General features: G+C 34.1%; 3 protein-coding genes across 6 annotated transcripts; 1 reads left to right on the top strand and 2 right to left on the bottom strand.

The window, feature by feature from the left end:
• Positions 1-6,708: 6,708 nt before the first annotated feature.
• On the bottom strand, positions 6,709-7,427 carry LOC17878893. The gene has a single exon (XM_006282674.2). It carries the CDS (start codon positions 7,383-7,385, stop codon positions 6,894-6,896), a length of 492 nt encoding a protein of 163 aa, XP_006282736.2. The 5' UTR covers positions 7,386-7,427; the 3' UTR covers positions 6,709-6,893.
• A 1,432-nt stretch (positions 7,428-8,859) lies between these two features.
• Positions 8,860-12,725, bottom strand: LOC17877584 (pentatricopeptide repeat-containing protein At4g19440, chloroplastic). 4 transcript variants are annotated; one of them, XM_006282496.2, is made up of 5 exons: positions 10,102-12,725; positions 9,873-10,008; positions 9,642-9,733; positions 9,336-9,434; positions 8,860-9,228 (listed from the first exon to the last, which is right to left on the bottom strand). In XM_006282496.2, exon 1 carries the CDS (start codon positions 12,639-12,641, stop codon positions 10,125-10,127), a length of 2,517 nt encoding a protein of 838 aa, XP_006282558.1. In that variant the 5' UTR covers positions 12,642-12,725; the 3' UTR covers positions 8,860-9,228; positions 9,336-9,434; positions 9,642-9,733; positions 9,873-10,008; positions 10,102-10,124. The 4 variants fall into 4 exon arrangements, with proteins under 4 accessions (XP_006282558.1, XP_023635181.1, XP_023635180.1 ...); XM_023779413.1 differs by having other exon boundaries at positions 9,336-9,437; positions 9,877-10,008; XM_023779412.1 differs by having other exon boundaries at positions 9,877-10,008.
• A 1,732-nt stretch (positions 12,726-14,457) lies between these two features.
• LOC17878667 (protein NUCLEAR FUSION DEFECTIVE 4) lies at positions 14,458-17,439 on the top strand. Its single transcript, XM_006283359.2, has 3 exons — positions 14,458-14,976; positions 15,855-16,786; positions 16,861-17,439. The coding sequence occupies exons 1-3, from the start codon at positions 14,668-14,670 to the stop codon at positions 17,333-17,335; spliced, it is 1,716 nt and encodes a 571-aa protein (XP_006283421.1). The 5' UTR covers positions 14,458-14,667; the 3' UTR covers positions 17,336-17,439.
• Positions 17,440-17,653: the final 214 nt, after the last annotated feature.

The raw sequence follows: 17,653 nt of genomic DNA, 5'->3' as shown, positions 1-17,653 counted from the left end.
GCTCAGAAATGCGTATAATAGTGAGTTGACACGTAAGAAAAGGTGTTCGTTCGGGTATAAATGGGGTTGGATAGGATCCGACCCGAATGTCGGGGGTGGGTGACGTGATCTGGTCGGACTGGTACTGTAATGGTGTAGTTAGAAATGTAATGTAACGAATCTCTTTGATCAATCATCAAAAGGCTTTGCTAATTACGCGTTCCTACAGCCAAGAAACGGCTGACGATATGTTTGGGGGAATATGGTGGACTGTTTTGTTGTCTTTTCAAAGTTGAGTTTTATTTATTATTCTCTGTGTGTTATACCTCACCTTTTGTTTCGGTGATCGCCAACTCCTTCTCTTTTCAATAAATAGAAACCTTGTCCACAACACTAGAAAGAAAGCCAACGATATATCACTAGTTTCCTAAAAAAATATATATAATAAAATTGTTAGGCTAGACAAATTTGGTTCAAATCGGAAGACAAAAAGAAAAAAAAATGCATTTGTTCTCGTTTTTTTTTTTTTTCACTTTATTGAATTTATTTATTTATACATGTAAGTACCACTAAAAAGTCTAAACTTGGCGGAATAGTTAGGTTAGTATTTTACCAGAAATACACCCATTTAGACTACTACTTTACCTAAAAAAAGAAAAGAAGATAAATCATGAAAAGAAAAGAGCATATTGTCTTTTTGAAAATATTTATTCGCAATAATTTTATAATCAATGAGTAGTAAAAAGGTTAATCTTTTTAGAAAAATAAAAATAAAAATTACAGTTCTTGGCAATTTTTTCTAAAAAATGAGAAACTAACCGGAAAATTGTTAGAGATTTTACACGATTGGTGTGTGGATAGGTTTTCATATTTTTAAAATAGAGCTGCATATACATAATATTAATTAAAAATAAAAAATAGAGAGATTGGGGAAGAAGAGAAGTAACCAATGAAAAGGACCGAAGTGATGTAAACAAGTGAACAACAAAAGTCAAATTCGGTCCATCATCAGAACCTCAAATGATTATTCATTTCCAAGCTTATCTTCTCTTTCAAAAAGATTAATCAATGTTTAACATGATTAATAGTTCAGACTTTTATTAATCAATGTCAAATCTGTTATGAAGTTTGTTTGTTACCTACTGGACTAAATAAAACATATTCAATTTTTTTTTGTCTAGCATTTCATTTCGTATATTAACATTTATAATTGGTACTAAACCAAACAAAGAAAAAAAAAACATTTAAAGCTGGAATTTGGTATAAAAGCTGGTAGCGAAGTAGTATGAAATTATATTTTTCTGACATATATATGTTTGAAATGACCAACCACTATATAGAATCAGACTCATACGTTTAGTTATTTTGTTCATAAAGACCCGTTAGCTTCAAAATTTAATCAAATGAACAAGGTTCGATGTAATGAGAACTGTTGCGTAAAAACATTCTTAATAAAAATGTCATATGTTTTTTTATATAAATCTATCAACGGAACATATAGTAAGATGAGAATAATATCCTTTGTTCGGTGACATAAAAAAAGAAGAAAGAAGAAGGTATCAAACACTAAACATGGCATCTGACTATGGTTCATGCATCATTATCAAATGATTAAGTGTGGATGGAAGCAACGTGCCACATTCAAAATCTTGTTTTTATTTTATAACGAATTTATGATGTTTTTTTTCACCATTTCCATACTGCAATTTTTTTTTTCATTTTTATATAGCACAAAACAGATTCCGGTGACACGTATTTGTGGCTCAAATGCCTCAACCCAAAAAAATACATTAAACACCGTCTTTAGTTTTTTTTTTCTTTTCTAATCGGCGGGAGGAGCAAAGCATATGATTGGAGAACGAGTCTGTGTTTGACACGTGGAGGAAGATGGAGTGATGAAACACGTGATTGACGGTGGGATTCTTCTTGCAAACAGCTGTTTTGAGTTGAGTTTGAGACTCATCGAGAGTTAAAAGTTATACTTATAAATTCTTGTGTCACTCTCACGAGCCGGTGCGTGTGTTTCCCACTTCCACCTGATAAGTTGGAGTTAGGCGTTTAAGGACGACGAGGGAGTGAGCGAACAAAGCTACAAGCCAACAAACAATCGTGTAGTTTCACTGTAAAATATGTGTACATGAGAATATATCCTTTTATGTGTTTCAACTTTCAAATATTCGCTCCAATCTTTGAAAAAAATCAATCCAAATAACTTATCCGAACAAACTTTCAGAAAATTTGATTGATTCTGACATAACGAATAAATAAATTGACAATTCTATCATACAATTTGTGAACTTTTAAATTTAGGATGGTTTAATCCTGAACTTTCAAAAGTCGTTTTAATCACAAAAAAATTCTTGATCACAGAATTTGTTAAATTCTTGTTGAAAAGGATAGTCACAGAGAACCTGTTTTGTAACTTTCGCTAGTTAGGTGTTCTTCAATTTTTTTTCATAATTTCTAATAAAGCATTTATTATCCGCTTATAAAATTTATGCAACCAATAGATGAAGAGAAGAATTTAAATACGTCACATTGAAGCTTACAACATTGAGTCTGCGATGTAAAAGTTTGTCCAACCATTTTAATTGGTCTTCATCTTCTTCTTGCTAGTTGGTCACAAAGGCTGCTTCCAAGATAAGTCTCCAATCCAAATCCACCAAAACGGACCAGTGGGGCTCCAAAATTTGTTTATGTTTGTCATCCTCCCGTCGTATAATCACATCAACGTAGCAACTTGTAATGAAAACAATCAAAACATCATTTGTGAAATTAATATATATGGTTTGTGGATCATATACATATATCGGCTTCTCGTATGATATATCATGCATGCACATTTTATCTACAAGTCACACATATGCATGCACTAGCACATATATATTATTGGATTTTAGATTTTAATTTTATTCCGATAATGATAGTAACACACACTATTTAACTCCAAATTCTTGTTTGTGTTAGGGAATTATATAATCGAGTACTGTTTCTATTCTCCACTAAGAAGTTTGAGAAAATAAATGGAGTGTGACATTAATAAAGTAGGTGCCTTGGCTGCGATATATGTTGCCGTGAAAGAAGTCAAGAAGATCATGTTCTCTATTTCTTTTTTTCTGTTAAAGGTGAAGAAGATCATGTTCTCTAGAGATCATCATGAACAAAATAGATTTATTTCAGCCTAATGGGGACATTATGACAATTAAAGATGTTATCAATTAATTAACTGACTTGTTTTTGGTTAAAGTAATATTATATGGTTTTGGATTCAGTGGTAGTCAATATTAATGATGTTCCTTATCATTATTGTTTAATTGTTGTATAGCACAGCTTTACAAGTTGGTCATCGTGTGTGAAAAAACTTGCAACAACTTGCAGTTGGTTTAAACATATCACAAGGTACCAAATTTACCAACAATTTACATTTATTATTTATTCAATATTTTTGTGTGTGTGTTCAATTAAGTCTTATAGCATAACATAGTTAAAGTTAAGAGAAAGATGAATAGCATAAGAAAAATATGTTCAGAAAAAATATTAATATTAATATTTACAAGAACATGTTCGCATTTAAGAAAACATTAGCTGGCCAACTATATATATATTTGTGTACCAAAATTTAATCGCTTACGTTTTTTTCATTTAATAATTTTCAACAAAACAATTAGACAAGTTTCGTGAATTGATTGGGTTGATATACGAAAACCAAATTTTTTATAGTAGATTGGTCCATGCTCAACAGCGATTGGTCGTCATTTATCTACCTCTCATGAATGGATGATTATCCAATCCAATTACATGTTTAATCCAATCATAAAATAATATGGTCCATCACCTCTTGTCTATATAACTATTCAGTATGGCTAAACCTATATTGTAGGTGTATGAGTAAACATCGATCTGAATTACACAATATAAACTATATGCTAATTAGTTTAGTGCTAGTTCTACTATCGTTTGATTAGGAAGAGAATAGGAAACCTAATTATGTATTTGCCCTATATTACACCAACTCACCAATTAATGAAGACATAAAATGGTGTATTTGATACCTTTTTAAGTTGTGGGAGTTTTAATATAAATCACAAATAAGGGTTGATTTATAGAAAGAAACAAATTATTTGAGGACGAAAGAAGTTTGCAACTTGTAACACTGTATCATCAGTGAATAATATACAGAAACATTCCATGTGGGTTGTTCCAAGAAGCAACATCAACTAAAACATTATTATGTAAAAGCCAGTTAAGCTAATCACATGATTATTATTAGATCATTAAGAAAATTAACATATTATATGTATTATGTATACTTTATGATCCAACGATTACACGAGTATGCTTAATTATAGTTTCCCCCCTACTTGGCCATTTATTCAACTAGATCAGGTTTATTCATAATGGAAGATTTTGGTGTTATCAAATTAAAGATTCTAGACAACTAAAGCAATTATGATGGTAGCTAGATTTTAATACGAATGTATACAAAAAAAAAATTGAAATCTAATTTTTCTTTCTTTTTGTCGGCTAGATTTTAAACGTACTTTGTCTTCAGAAAAGTGAGTTGTTTCGCGTTTATTAACTTACTGTCTGTTGGTTCCAACTTCTAACACACATTGTTTGATTAGTGACAACAATACATAATTGAAAAATTGATGATTATGTTCTATTGATTAGCAATTGAGCTTTTCTTTTTTTTTTTTTTTTTTTTTTTTGTAAACCGATTAGCAATTGAGCTATAAAATATAGTTTTTGTCTAGAATACCCAAATATAGAGCACAATTATAATCATAGATCATGTTTGACTGAAGGAAAAAGTTATAATATTTACTAATCATATACCATGATTACGGAATGATATTGGCCATCCGTGTTGAAAGATTATATTTTGCGTATGAGATCGTGAAACGTATTTGTAGACTAAAATATGTAAAGGCATAGAGCATTATCCAACATATTAGATATAACAACAAACCAGCTGATATGATGACATGATAATTATATACACCTATGATTAAATCTCAAATGCATATTTTTTTGGTTAACAAAATAGTCAGCTCAAGTCTCCCAATGCTATTTTCACGTCAACGAATTACTAATTTCTTCCAATGGTTCAATCGGTTGTTGTAGAACAAATCAAAAGAAACAAAAAAAATGTCAAATAGGTTTGGTAACTCATGGTCTTTCAGAAAAAAAAAAAAAAAAGTAACTGTGATTTGAAATTCAACACCACCTTAGAAAATGTATTGTCCCATATTTTATATATTCTTGTTCAAGTTCTCGGGGGAATTTGGGCTGATAAGACAAGTTTGATATTTGGGTCGATGTTTGATATTTCAAGTCTGATAAGCCAATGGGGCTTTTAGGATTCGTCTTTTTATTGTCCAAACAATTTTTCTGTTCTTCCCCCATTTTTCAAACCAACCATGTTGACATGTTCACGTCAATTACTAATCTTTTTATATACCAACAATCAACTCTGTTAATTAAAGTAAAAAATTCATGAAATGTCACTATAAATTTGTGAAACGGCACATATCTTTTTTAACCCGTCGAAGCTCACTTGGTCAAACCAAGAAAATTCAGTCCTCGTGCTCATCATCGTCAACAACAACAAGGACTATAAGCCTAATCATAATTACATGAACAATTGACCGTCAATACAAGTTACTAGCTAATCTCTAGGCTCTAGACTCTAGTGATCATCATTATCTGTTGTTTTTTTTTGTCATGCAATATCACAGCATCATGATGCATGCCTAAGAGAGTATGTATATATCTATATAGTTCTAGAAGTAACGAATACGAAGAACGAGTAACTCGTATTGAATGAGACAGGTACGAGTCAACATAAGTTACCATATTTAACGGTGCAGAAACATTTATGGTGTGTAGAGGACCATTTATATAATAACGATGTATATATTTAAAATATCGTGTGGTCCTTCTCATGAAATTTAATAATAACATTACAAAACGTTATGCATGTGATTCTGCATGCATCCAATCTTCTAGTCCCTAGAGAACATTACTCTTACATAAGTGAAAACTGACATTTCCAATTTATCTCTCCTCAAACATCGCTGTACATGGAAGAGTCAATCACATTTTTCTAGAGTTCATCCCCGCCAACCAAACCTGGCTTTCGAAGTAATAGTTTCCTCCCCGATCCTATATGATCTATACAGCATTGCTTCCATATTCAAATGCTGGTATACGTAAGAGTTTATTGACAGCTATGGTCGTAAAGATATATAGCTTACCACACTCGATGGGTTTCTTTAATTAACTAAACACTTTAAGAAAGTTAAAGGAGCAGTGTTGCGTAGCAGCGTAGGACTGTGAATAGTGTGTCCATCTTTAAGACGTACGTTACCCTAATTAACTATCAATACCGAGTATATTCTCTTGACTTTGAATAATTTCAGTAATATCCATCATTCTGATAATCAGACCTTGATTCGAAGCTAAAAATTAATGTCTTATGAGAAAATATTGTAATATTGATCAAATATATGTTAACTTCGAATCTTATCTTTTATATTGTACCTATTTAAAATGCTAAATGTAATTAACAAAATTAGATTGAAAAATCATGTTCAGACCTTCCATATATCATTAAAAAGAGATGTAATATTGACAAAAACATGATAATTTTTTTTTTCCCGAAATATTTAGTTTTATTGTCTACCTTATACATAAATTGAATATTTATTTTAAGTACGTAAGAAATTAACATAACACTACTACTTGGAATTAATTTAAGTACAACATTAGTTACATACATGGACGTCTGCTTACACATATGTGGACGTACAACACATTACAACACAACAAAGCTAATGAAGCATTTTACTAGTGATTAATTATAGTTAACTGTAGTTTTTAATAACGTACGTAGACAGGATTTGGAGATATTAATTAATTACCGGAATAGAGAAATATGGATCTACGACAACCATATTGCTGCCACCGGCCTCAACGTAAGTATCACAACAAAACTCATTGTAAAACGCTCTTGCCTTCCTTAATATAAAGCTTATGGAACATTTCATGTACCACAACAAGCTTAATCGAGCAACGTCACGTCTCAAATCTCCATACTTCGCAGCGGTTATCGACTTACCATCTTCGCAGCTGGAGTTCAAGACCTTCCCTTGTTCTTGTTGATTCCTCTCCTCTTCTTTTACGGACTGATCATCTTCGATAAACAGTAGTGGGTTAGTAACAGGGTGCGGATTTATGTTATTATGATAGATTTCTGTCACCGGTTTGCCGGAAAAGATGTTGTTCAAGACGTTTTCACTTATGGATTTGGATGGTTTGGATTTGTTTCGACGAGATTTTGGGGTGGGAATTAGAGTTTTAGGGCGGTGGACCTGAGTGAGGATGATGAATTTAGTAGCCATGAGACTATGAGAGTGATTGCTATATTGTATGTAGCTAGTGATTGGTTTGTGAATTGCTCTTCACTCCTTTCTTACCGTATTTATATGCACACATCTATATATACATACACATTATATGAGTGTGGTAATATATACGTGGTAAAAAGGTTGGCCTAAGTGTAAGTTTTGCTAACCGTCCAATGTTGTATATTGATGTAAAGTCACAATACAAGCTTTCGCGATCTTTCGTTGTATATTGCCTAACAATTAAAAGGTGAAAGATAAAAAATAATACTTAAAAATCATTGATCGTTTTCTTCTGATCGTGATATTTGCGATTGATTTCTTTTTAAAAACGTGGAAACAGTCTTTTGTATACGGCATAATTTATAAAGAATTTTCATAATGATCACCAGTTTGAAATATAAACATTAACTTAGTCTGTAGATATATAGGAGGATTAGTTTCTGATTATTTTTGGGGTTCGGAAACAATTTGAACAAAAATAAAAATGAACTTTGCGTATATCATTATTTTGGTATAAATTTTTTCATGTTTTGAAAGAGAAGAAGATGAAATTAGCAAGTCCGTACCGTACGGAATGTGTTAAGTTTCCAACATAAATGATTCTCTAGAACTCACTATGACCGTGTGTGGTCGATGTTGCTCGATCTTAATTGGTGAAAAAGAAGGTGAAAGGGGGACATGAAAGCTGGATGAAAATGAAATGTACTTTACCTCTTCCACTTCACATATTTTTTTTAATACATTAAAATATCGAATTTACAACAATTTTCGTGATCCACAAATTACTATAATTCGTGAAAAAATAAAAACAAAGGAAGAAACCCATAATCTATGGAACTGAAATAAGGACTTTAGCTGTGGAGTCAAGTGGTGTGGGTTGATGTATAAATTGTACAATAGTATAGAAGGAATGGTCCATACCCACGTGCATGCGTAACTCCATATGTTTCCTCTGTTTGTTCTTTTCACTAAAAGGCAGGTCATCTTATGTTCCTCTTGACGTTTCAATGATCCCAGCTTTTTGGGTAATCGACTCTCTCACTTTACCAAATCTCTTTTATCTTATCGCAAATAGCTGATATTAATGATATTAATGAAACCATGAGCTAGGTACGATGATCTCATAGTAAGTTTCAGACTCAACACATGTGGTCTTCAATATTTTAACATGCAAATTAGTCCATCATAAACCTCGAATACCACCAAAATTTTAGGCCTAAAATTCTTGGGTAATGGACCATGCAGCAATTTGTGACCGTAAGTATTGTATTTTATGACTACCAAGCTGTAATGACCACTGACTATTCAACTCAAGTCTATTATCTATCTAAACCAGAGTGACTATATCAAGTTTCTCAAATATCTGTTCACTCAACTCAACTCGACTTACATATCTTAAGAAGATGAAACTGCAACAATGTATAGTATTATCAGATTTTATATTGGCATTTTACAATCTTCATATTGGTACAATCTTCAATAGTATAAACTAAAAAACACAAAGCATCAACAGTGGAAGCAATCCAATTTAATTCTTGATTTCTTTCTTCTATTTTATGTACATCTAAAACAATATTTCCCCCCTTTGTAAAACTAACAAAAGTAAAGAATTGCATACAAGAGAAATAAACAGTGCTAACTCCACCGGAAGTCTTTACTATACGGTGAATGGGTGTTAGATTAGTTGATACCGTTACTAAAAGTTACCTTTCATATCAACCCATCAAAATCTCCGTGGGCAAAAATTCTGCACGTCTGAGGAAATTTTCCCCAGCGACGTGTCGTCAGGCAAGGATTAGCTCTAAACTACATTCGATGAGAACTGGCTTTAAGGTTTCTGAAGCACAAAAGTGAGAGAAAGAGAAATACTTTCAGCCAAAACAGATAGTATAAGAGGATGAAATATAAAGTGGAGTTTTGAAGGAGTTTTCACATTTAGGTTACCTGTTGTAAACAGAGGAGCCTCCTATTGATCCAATCTCATAGCTCCCTGTGTAAACTTTTTAATTGACTGTCCATGATGTGTGTATCTTTCCATTGAACCTGCTAACAAACGGTGTAACAAAAGGGCACGTGTTTTGGATTTAGAAAACAGCTTTAAGAGATTCATTCTTTTAAAACAAACAAACAGTATCAAGAGATTCTTTAGTATAAGCAAACCGATCAAAGAATCCTAGTGGTCTCAGCATAAAATTAAAAACTGTAACCAGCAATATACTTAGGCACAAATTTGTGTATACATTATTGTACCTGTGTAATCTTTTCAGCACCGTTGTCTGAAGTGCTTGCTCTAATCCAGAATCTATCAAATGGCTTAGATTCTGTGGCAGTCAATCATAAACCTGACGAGCACCAGTAATGTGTAAATCATAAACCCAAATAGCCTAATATGCTAAAAGAAACAACTTTTATCCTTAAGATTAGAGCAGGGCGAAGCTGTTTAAGTGAATGTAGCTAGAGAATTAAGTAGAACACACTAACATACTTGTAAGATGCAATGGACCATATGCATTTACCAAGTAACTCCATCCTGACATGTTCCTTTAAGAAGAAGATGCCGAGCCAGGCGTTAATAAGACCATCAAACTGAGAACGCTACTGGATCTCAATTTTTCAACTGCAAGAATAGGATAGACAACACAAATCAGAACAATTTACGTAAATAAACTGAAACAACCAGAGAACTTAATAGGAGGACAAGAATTGAAACCTTTTCTTCTATTTATTCACCAACTACTGTATAAGTTTGTTCCATCCTTCAATGATTGCTGCATAATTTTCTTCATCTGAGCCTTTAAAAGCTTGCAATACACCTCCCTGCTTAAGATATCCATATATAAATTCTTTGTATGTGATACTATCTGGAACAATTCCTTTTTCTCTCATCTCACTTAGAAGCCTAGAAGCTTCCGTTACATTCCTATCTCTAGCATACCCACCAATCATCACAGTATAGGTAATCTTGTTTGGGTGTATGTTCTTCGAATGCATCTCACGCAAAATACATTCAACTTTGACCATCTGACCCAATTTACCATATCCATCAATAAGTGCTGTATAATGAAAGACATTTGGTTCCAAACCCTCCACCCTCATCTCCTCGAGGAGTAGTTTTGCCTCCTCAACACGGCTAATGATAGACATCCCCTTTATAAGTGAGGTATATGTAGCAGAATTAGGTGAAATTCCTTTGTGTCGCATATCTTCACGGAGTTCCAAGGCAATTGATAGCCTTCCAGTTCTACAGTATGCTCCGATTAGATGATTGTAAACAACAGTATTTGGCTGCACCTTATTGCTCATCATCTCATCAAACAGTTTCTGACCCTCTTCGGTCCTTTCAGCTTTACAACATCCATCTATCATCACTGAATATGTATACACATCTGGAAGCATGCCATTCCGCTTACAATCACCCCAAAACTGTATGGCTTCCTCAACTTTATTCATATTAAATAGCCCGCGAAACAATATGCAATAAGTATAATTGTCAGGCTCAAGTCCTCTCTTAACCATTTCATCCATGAGCATAAAAGCTTCATCCAATTTACTCTTTTTGCAACATCCAGAAATCAAAGTGTTATAGGACACTCTATCCATAACAAATCCACGCCCTAATATCTCCATTTGAATCCTAAAAGCTTCTTCCAGCTTCTCTGCTTCACAGAGGCCATGAAGCAAAGCATTTGAAGTCTTCATGTCTACGAAAAAACCTTTATTTAGAAATTTTAACCAAAGTGCTACTGCCTCTAAGTGTTTTCCATGCTTACAGAGACCAGAAATCAATGTCGTAAGTAATCCACCACCAGGACTCATGTTACGCGGTAGCATCTCTCCAACAAATCGAAGTGCTGAGTCAAACATATGATGACTGCACAACAAGCAAATCACAGATGTAAAAGATCCCTGATTTACAGTGACACCTATCGACATCATTTCCTTCAAAAGGCGCTCAGCATTATCTACTTGACCGCTCTTGCAGTATCCCTTTATGAGAGTATTATATGTCGATGATGTGAGAGACAAACCTTTCGAAACCATGAGATCCTTTATCTCAATAGCTTTGTTCAAATTTCCAGCCTCGATTAAACTATCAATTAAATTATTATATACAATAACATTAGGAGGAAACCCTTTCTCTGTCATTTCCTTCAAGACACAATAAGCATCACCAATCCTCTTTGCCTTGGTCAAACCCTTGACAAGAATACTATAAGTGATAAGAGTTGGCTCCACACCTCTTTCTACCATCTTTTCTTTAAACATCAATGCCTCATCATACCGTCCACTCATCCCCAACCCATCAATGACAGTATTGTAAGTAACAACATTTGGTGCGACACCAGCTTCTTCCATTTTCGAGAACAACACAAGGGCCTCCTCGACTTTCCCTCCCTTGCAAAACGCATTAATCGCTGTAGTGAACAAGTAAACATCCGGGAAAACCCCTTTGCAAACAACTTCAAAAGCTTCACAACACTTTTGAAACTCATTAGCTCTTACTAAAGAAGTCAGCAAAATGTTGCAGGTCGTCTTAGAAGGAAACATACCCTTGTTTGCAAGAAAAGGAAATACATCGAGAGCTAGATAACAACCATCACGCTTGAACTGAGTGCAATAAACTTCAATCAACAAGTCTGACATCTTCCTTCTGATTTCTTCGTCAAAACACAAACTCAATCTGGCCATTGCATCCGCGATGGCAACTCGACTATCTCTCAAACCACCATCACCACAAGGCAAAACCGGTACATTCCCATTAATCAAACGAATCAAAGTGACCCTAGCAGGCGATAACAGATTGGCATCAAGCAATAAACCTATCAATAAACAATAAGAACGGAGACTGAAGGAGAAACTAAATGAATCGGAAGCTAATCGGAAAAAATTCAAAGCCGTCTTGGGATTAACTTTGGATCGAAACTCGGGAAACAACCTATCGAATTCGAGAGGCGATAGAACAGTTATGAGTTGTTTACACAGCTCGTAATCTAGAGATCTCTTTGACAAAACTGAAGACAACCGGTCGTGCAAATGCCGATCAGAGGAAGCTTCTTCCGACTTATCCGGCGGATGAACGTACTGTTGCAGGTATCGAGTTGTATGTAAGCTTCTCCGGCCGGATTTAAGGCGGCGCGTGAATAAGTAGCTGGCGCGAGAGAGTCTCCTCAAATCCATGGGTGAAGAAGAGAGGAGATGTGAAGAAGTCATTCGTGAAGAGATTTCAGGGAAATACAAAAGAGCCGACATTGATCAATGTCGAACAGGAATTGAAGATGGTGTTGAGCCACGCCATCGGAGAGAGAGACTCGTGAACAAGACGGAGAAATTGCTCGAGAGGAGGCGATTTGGGCAAAAACCCAGGGTTCAGACTTGTGGGACACGAACGGGATCTAACACAAATGGGCCTATCATTGGCCCATTATTTATATCACATGGGTTAAAAGCTACGATATTGATTAGCCCATTATCAAACTTGAAAAGTTGTAATATTGTTCGTTTAATTACTGTGTTCTCTTCTTAGAATATATGCAACTACTTGTAAATTATACAGTAGATTCATTGTAGAGATTATTTGGTGCGTCCATGATACTATATGACCCACGCATTGTAACTTCAATTTTAATCACTGGAAATCTAACATTACATCATGTATTATCATCATCATCTGGATCTGGAATAAACTTTTCGCTTACGATTCACGTGAAAACAGACTTAATCAGAGATTCAACTAACTATAGTAACATAATGTCGTAGTATCACACGTATTTATTATAGCAAACATCTCATAAATGACATGTCTTTTTTTTTGTATATAACCAAAAGCGTATGGACCGTCCAATAGAATGAATCGAGTTTATACCATCTACAAAGAAAAATACTGTAGGTTTCTTTTAGTTTTAGTTATAGCAGACATGTAAAATGACAAAAAAAAAAAAAAGAGAGATATTATATCTCATGATTGCATTATATGATAAACGTTCCTACCAGAAAAAAAAATTATATGATAAACGTATAATGATGACCAAAAAGAAACAAAAGATAAACGTATAATACAACCAGTGAAACACTTAACTATATATATGACCAACGGTAAGTAGAAACTAAGTTGTAACCTCATATGCTAGCTGTTATAATATAGTAGAAGACAAAAATAATAAACACAAAAACGTGGATTTTAGTTAATCATGTAAACAATTGTCTTTTAACTAAGCTCATTTGAATTAATCTTAAGTTCTTTTTATGACACAAAAAGATAAAAAAAAATTATGTATTGGGTAATCCGGATTTCAGTTCACAATCACTAAAAAGAGACATTATCAGAAGTGAGATACAATTAACATTAGTTGATCTCGTTTTTGATTTTTAGTTGGGTAATGCATCAAATGTATAAAATATGTCATAACATACTTAGGAGTAATTAATCGAAGATTCACCCATTTGGCTGAAAAACATTAATACAATTTATACATCGGTTAATCGTTGATTAATTACTCCATAAGTATGTTAATTAATAGGTTTATGCTGCAAAAAAAAAATTGTCTATTTGACAAAAAAAAAAAAAGGTAGTAGGTTTATGCTACCAAAAAACAATGTCTATTAAGTAGTAGTTAAAATATTGACTAGTTTAATTATATTGTATTATCTTGTTCTTTCATTTCTCTCTAGGGTTGTTGTCTCTATTTTAAGATTAAGGATTTATCTTCTTTGATTGTGGTGTGATATTATATGATTTGTATTTCTAGTTAAGTTCTTTTGTTTTTCTTTGATAAGATTTTAGATTTCTAGAAATTCTCTTTTTCTTCCGATAACAATTTTTAGAATTTTCGGTTATGTGTGAGTTTAAAATGTTCATTAAATGTTTTTAACTTTAAATCTAAATTTTAATAGAATTAATAAGTTGATCAAATAACATTATATTATGTTATTAAATTACTGTTACTAGTAACAAATGGTGTCTTTTCAATTATTAAAAAAAAAGTCAAAACTTTTAAAACTAATCAATATCTTATTGAAGATAGTACATAAAATCCTGTTGTCATAAAAAAAAAGTATACTTAAATAGTCGCCACGTAATAGATAAATTGATTTTCTTTTTGTCTTTTCCTTTGGCAACTTAAAAATATATATATAAAATGTAAACAGACCACAAAAGAGAAAAAGCTCTCACTCACAAAAAAAAAGAAACACATCGAATTCTCTCTACCATACAAAAAAGAGAATCTCGACGATTCTCTCAAAGAAAAAAAAACCAACGCTGCCGGCGATAAGGTGAATGGCGGGACAGTCAAGGAAATGGATGATTCTGGTGGCGACGATATGGATTCAAGCTTTCACAGGGACCAACTTCGATTTCTCAGCTTACTCTTCAGATTTGAAATCGGTTCTTGGGATATCTCAGGTGCAGCTGAACTACCTGGCCGTGGCTTCGGATCTCGGGAAAGTATTCGGATGGTCCTCGGGTCTTGCCCTTATGTATTTCCCGCTTTGGACGGTCCTTTTCGCGGCGGCTTTTATGGGATTCGTCGGTTACGGAGTCCAGTGGCTCGTCATCACTCATTTCCTCTCTTTGCCTTATATTATGGTACCTAAAACGTTACTTACTCTTCTTCCCTTTATTTTATTATCAATCACAACTATATTTAATTAATGTTCATATACAAAACATAATACTATTAAAGAAATAATTCCAGAGGTTGGAATAATCTACAAGTTATCTTCATTGTTTAGTTGAGTTAGTAACGTTTTAACTTAAGCATTAGTTTATTTAAGGTTTACTTAATAAAGAACTAATTATTTAAAAAATCTTTTTTTATTATTAGGATGTGATTCAACAAACTTATATATGTCGAAATTAGTATTTTCACAAATGAGACGAAAATTAATTTTGAATCTTAGATTGAGAGATGTTTGATTGGTATAGATTGGTAGTTCGATTTTTTTGTGTTTTCCTTTGGTTTTGATCAATTTGTCCTTTCTTTAAATATGGAAAATGCATTATTTTTGGAACTTTAGAATAATTTTGGTTGGTGGCAACAAACTAACAAGTCTTAGTTTTGGACTGTTATGCTTGTTGGTCTCGTGTTTGTTACTTCTCGATGGCTGTTCGATAAATCTTCAATTCATTATATATAATTATGACGTCAAAAATAGAAAATGAAAATTTTATTTTATGTAACCAGTTGCATATAATTCTTCCTTCAAACACCCATCACATCAAATAAGCTGAATTTAATTGACAACCATATCTTTTTTTCTTTCTTTGAAACGTCCTTTTCTGAAGAGTGTAGGGAATTAGAGGATTATTCTGACTGAAATAGAACAATGAAATTATTTTTGTAAAGCATTTTATTAATAATATTTACTGGTAAATAACACACAATGAAGTTATACATCTTTAGAAATGTGCTATCTCTTCAAGAAATTTTTGTTTTAAAGTTTTGCTAGTGATGATATGTGCAGGTGTTTCTCTGCTGCTTACTTGCTGGTTTAAGTATCTGTTGGTTCAACACAGTCTGTTTTGTGCTCTGCATTAGTAACTTCCCTGCAAACAGATCACTTGCTCTGTCCCTCACAGTGAGCTTCAATGGTGTAAGCGCCGCGTTATATACTTTAGCTTATAACGCAATCAATCCAGCCTCTCCAGAGCTGTACCTTCTCTTGAACGCTCTTATACCTCTCATTGTATCTTTCACTGCAATCATCCCTATTCTTCGCCAACCGCCTTTTGAGCCTCTTCCACCAGATGGTGTTCGACGTGACTCTCTCATGTTTCTAGTGCTCAATATACTCGCTGCTTTGAACGGTGTTTATCTCCTTCTCTTTGGATCGAACTCCTCTGATTTAACCTCTGCTCGGCTCCTTTTTGGTGGAGCAATCGTTCTTTTGATCTTTCCTTTATGTATTCCCGGTTTAGTCATCGCTCGGAGTTGGTATGACCGCACTATCCACACTAGTTTCCGTCTTGAAGGTTCCGGTTTCATTCTTGTTGATCCTGATGAGCTTGAGTTGCATAAAGGGATGCTTGCACATGAAGCAAACCGCGAAAGCTACCAATTGCTGAGTGATGATGTGGTGCAAAACCCGGTTAAGACAGTAGCTGTTGAGGAAGATGATATTGATGGGTCTTGTTGCACGAAGCTTATTACAAAAGATCAGCTTGAAGGTTTGGGGATAGAACATTCTTTGTCGCTGCTCTTACACAGATCAGATTTTTGGTTATACTATATTGCCTATTTTTGCGGTGGAACCATTGGACTTGTGTACAGCAACAACCTCGGACAGATTGCTCAGTCTTTAGGACAGAGTTCAAATACAACAACTCTTGTCACACTTTATTCCTCTTTCTCATTCTTTGGAAGATTGCTTTCTGCAACACCGGATTATATCCGAGCGTAAGTGCATCGATCATTGATTAGTCTTAGCTTATGCTTGAATTGCAGACTTGTGAATGTATTTACTTGTGCAGGAAGGTTTATTTTGCGAGAACCGGGTGGTTAGCAATCGCGCTATTACCAACACCATTTGCGCTTTTCTTGCTTGCATTATCAGGAAACGCATCAGCATTACAAGCGGGAACCGCGCTGATGGGTTTAAGCTCAGGGTTTATATTCGCAGCAGCAGTTTCCATCACATCAGAGCTTTTTGGACCAAACAGTGTTGGAGTTAACCACAATATCCTGATCACAAACATACCAATAGGATCGCTGATCTATGGATTCTTGGCTGCATTGGTTTATGACTCGCATGGTTTCAGCGGGATTAAATCAGTGACCTCGGAGTCAGTGGTGTGTATGGGGCGGGACTGTTATTACTTGACCTTTGTGTGGTGGGGTTGCTTGTCTCTGATTGGGCTAGGTTCGAGTCTTGTGTTGTTTATTAGAACTAGACGAGCTTATCGACGGTTTGAACAAGCTCGCATAAGTTCAAACATCGACTCTTAGAAATTTGCCTCAACACCAACGGTTTGTGTTTGTGGATATGTAGGATCTAAATTATAACAACAATTTTAGTGGATTTGGCTGATAACTAAAGTTTCGATTTCATTTTTGGATTATAGTAATTAGTTGAATTAAAAATACAGGACTCCCCATAAACATATCTTCACGATATAAAAACAGGATATCCTATGGATTTCGCAGAGAAAGTAACATCATATGATTTGGTAACTGGACGAGATCATGGCGAGACCGCGCATAGATGAGTATCGAATTTTACATCTAAAACTATGGAACACAATTTGTCCCATGTTTTGTTGCATG

Source organism: Capsella rubella, unplaced genomic scaffold (assembly GCF_000375325.1).
Source record: "Capsella rubella cultivar Monte Gargano unplaced genomic scaffold, Caprub1_0 scaffold_7, whole genome shotgun sequence".
NCBI classification, from domain to species: domain Eukaryota; kingdom Viridiplantae; phylum Streptophyta; class Magnoliopsida; order Brassicales; family Brassicaceae; genus Capsella; species Capsella rubella.
Note: the sequence above shows the minus strand (reverse complement) of the source record. Positions and strands in the feature narration are given on the sequence as shown.

Excerpts from the sequence above, each read along its gene's own strand:
- LOC17878893 (XM_006282674.2), bottom strand. The coding sequence starts at position 7,385 with ATGGCTACTAAATTCATCATCCTCACTCAGGTCCACCGCCCTAAAACT.
- LOC17877584 (XM_006282496.2), bottom strand. The coding sequence starts at position 12,641 with ATGTCGGCTCTTTTGTATTTCCCTGAAATCTCTTCACGAATGACTTCT.
- LOC17878667 (XM_006283359.2), top strand. The coding sequence starts at position 14,668 with ATGGCGGGACAGTCAAGGAAATGGATGATTCTGGTGGCGACGATATGG. Across the intron at positions 14,977-15,854 it reads TCTCTTTGCCTTATATTATG|GTGTTTCTCTGCTGCTTACT; the intron begins GTACCTAAAACG and ends TGATATGTGCAG. Across the intron at positions 16,787-16,860 it reads ACACCGGATTATATCCGAGC|GAAGGTTTATTTTGCGAGAA; the intron begins GTAAGTGCATCG and ends TTACTTGTGCAG.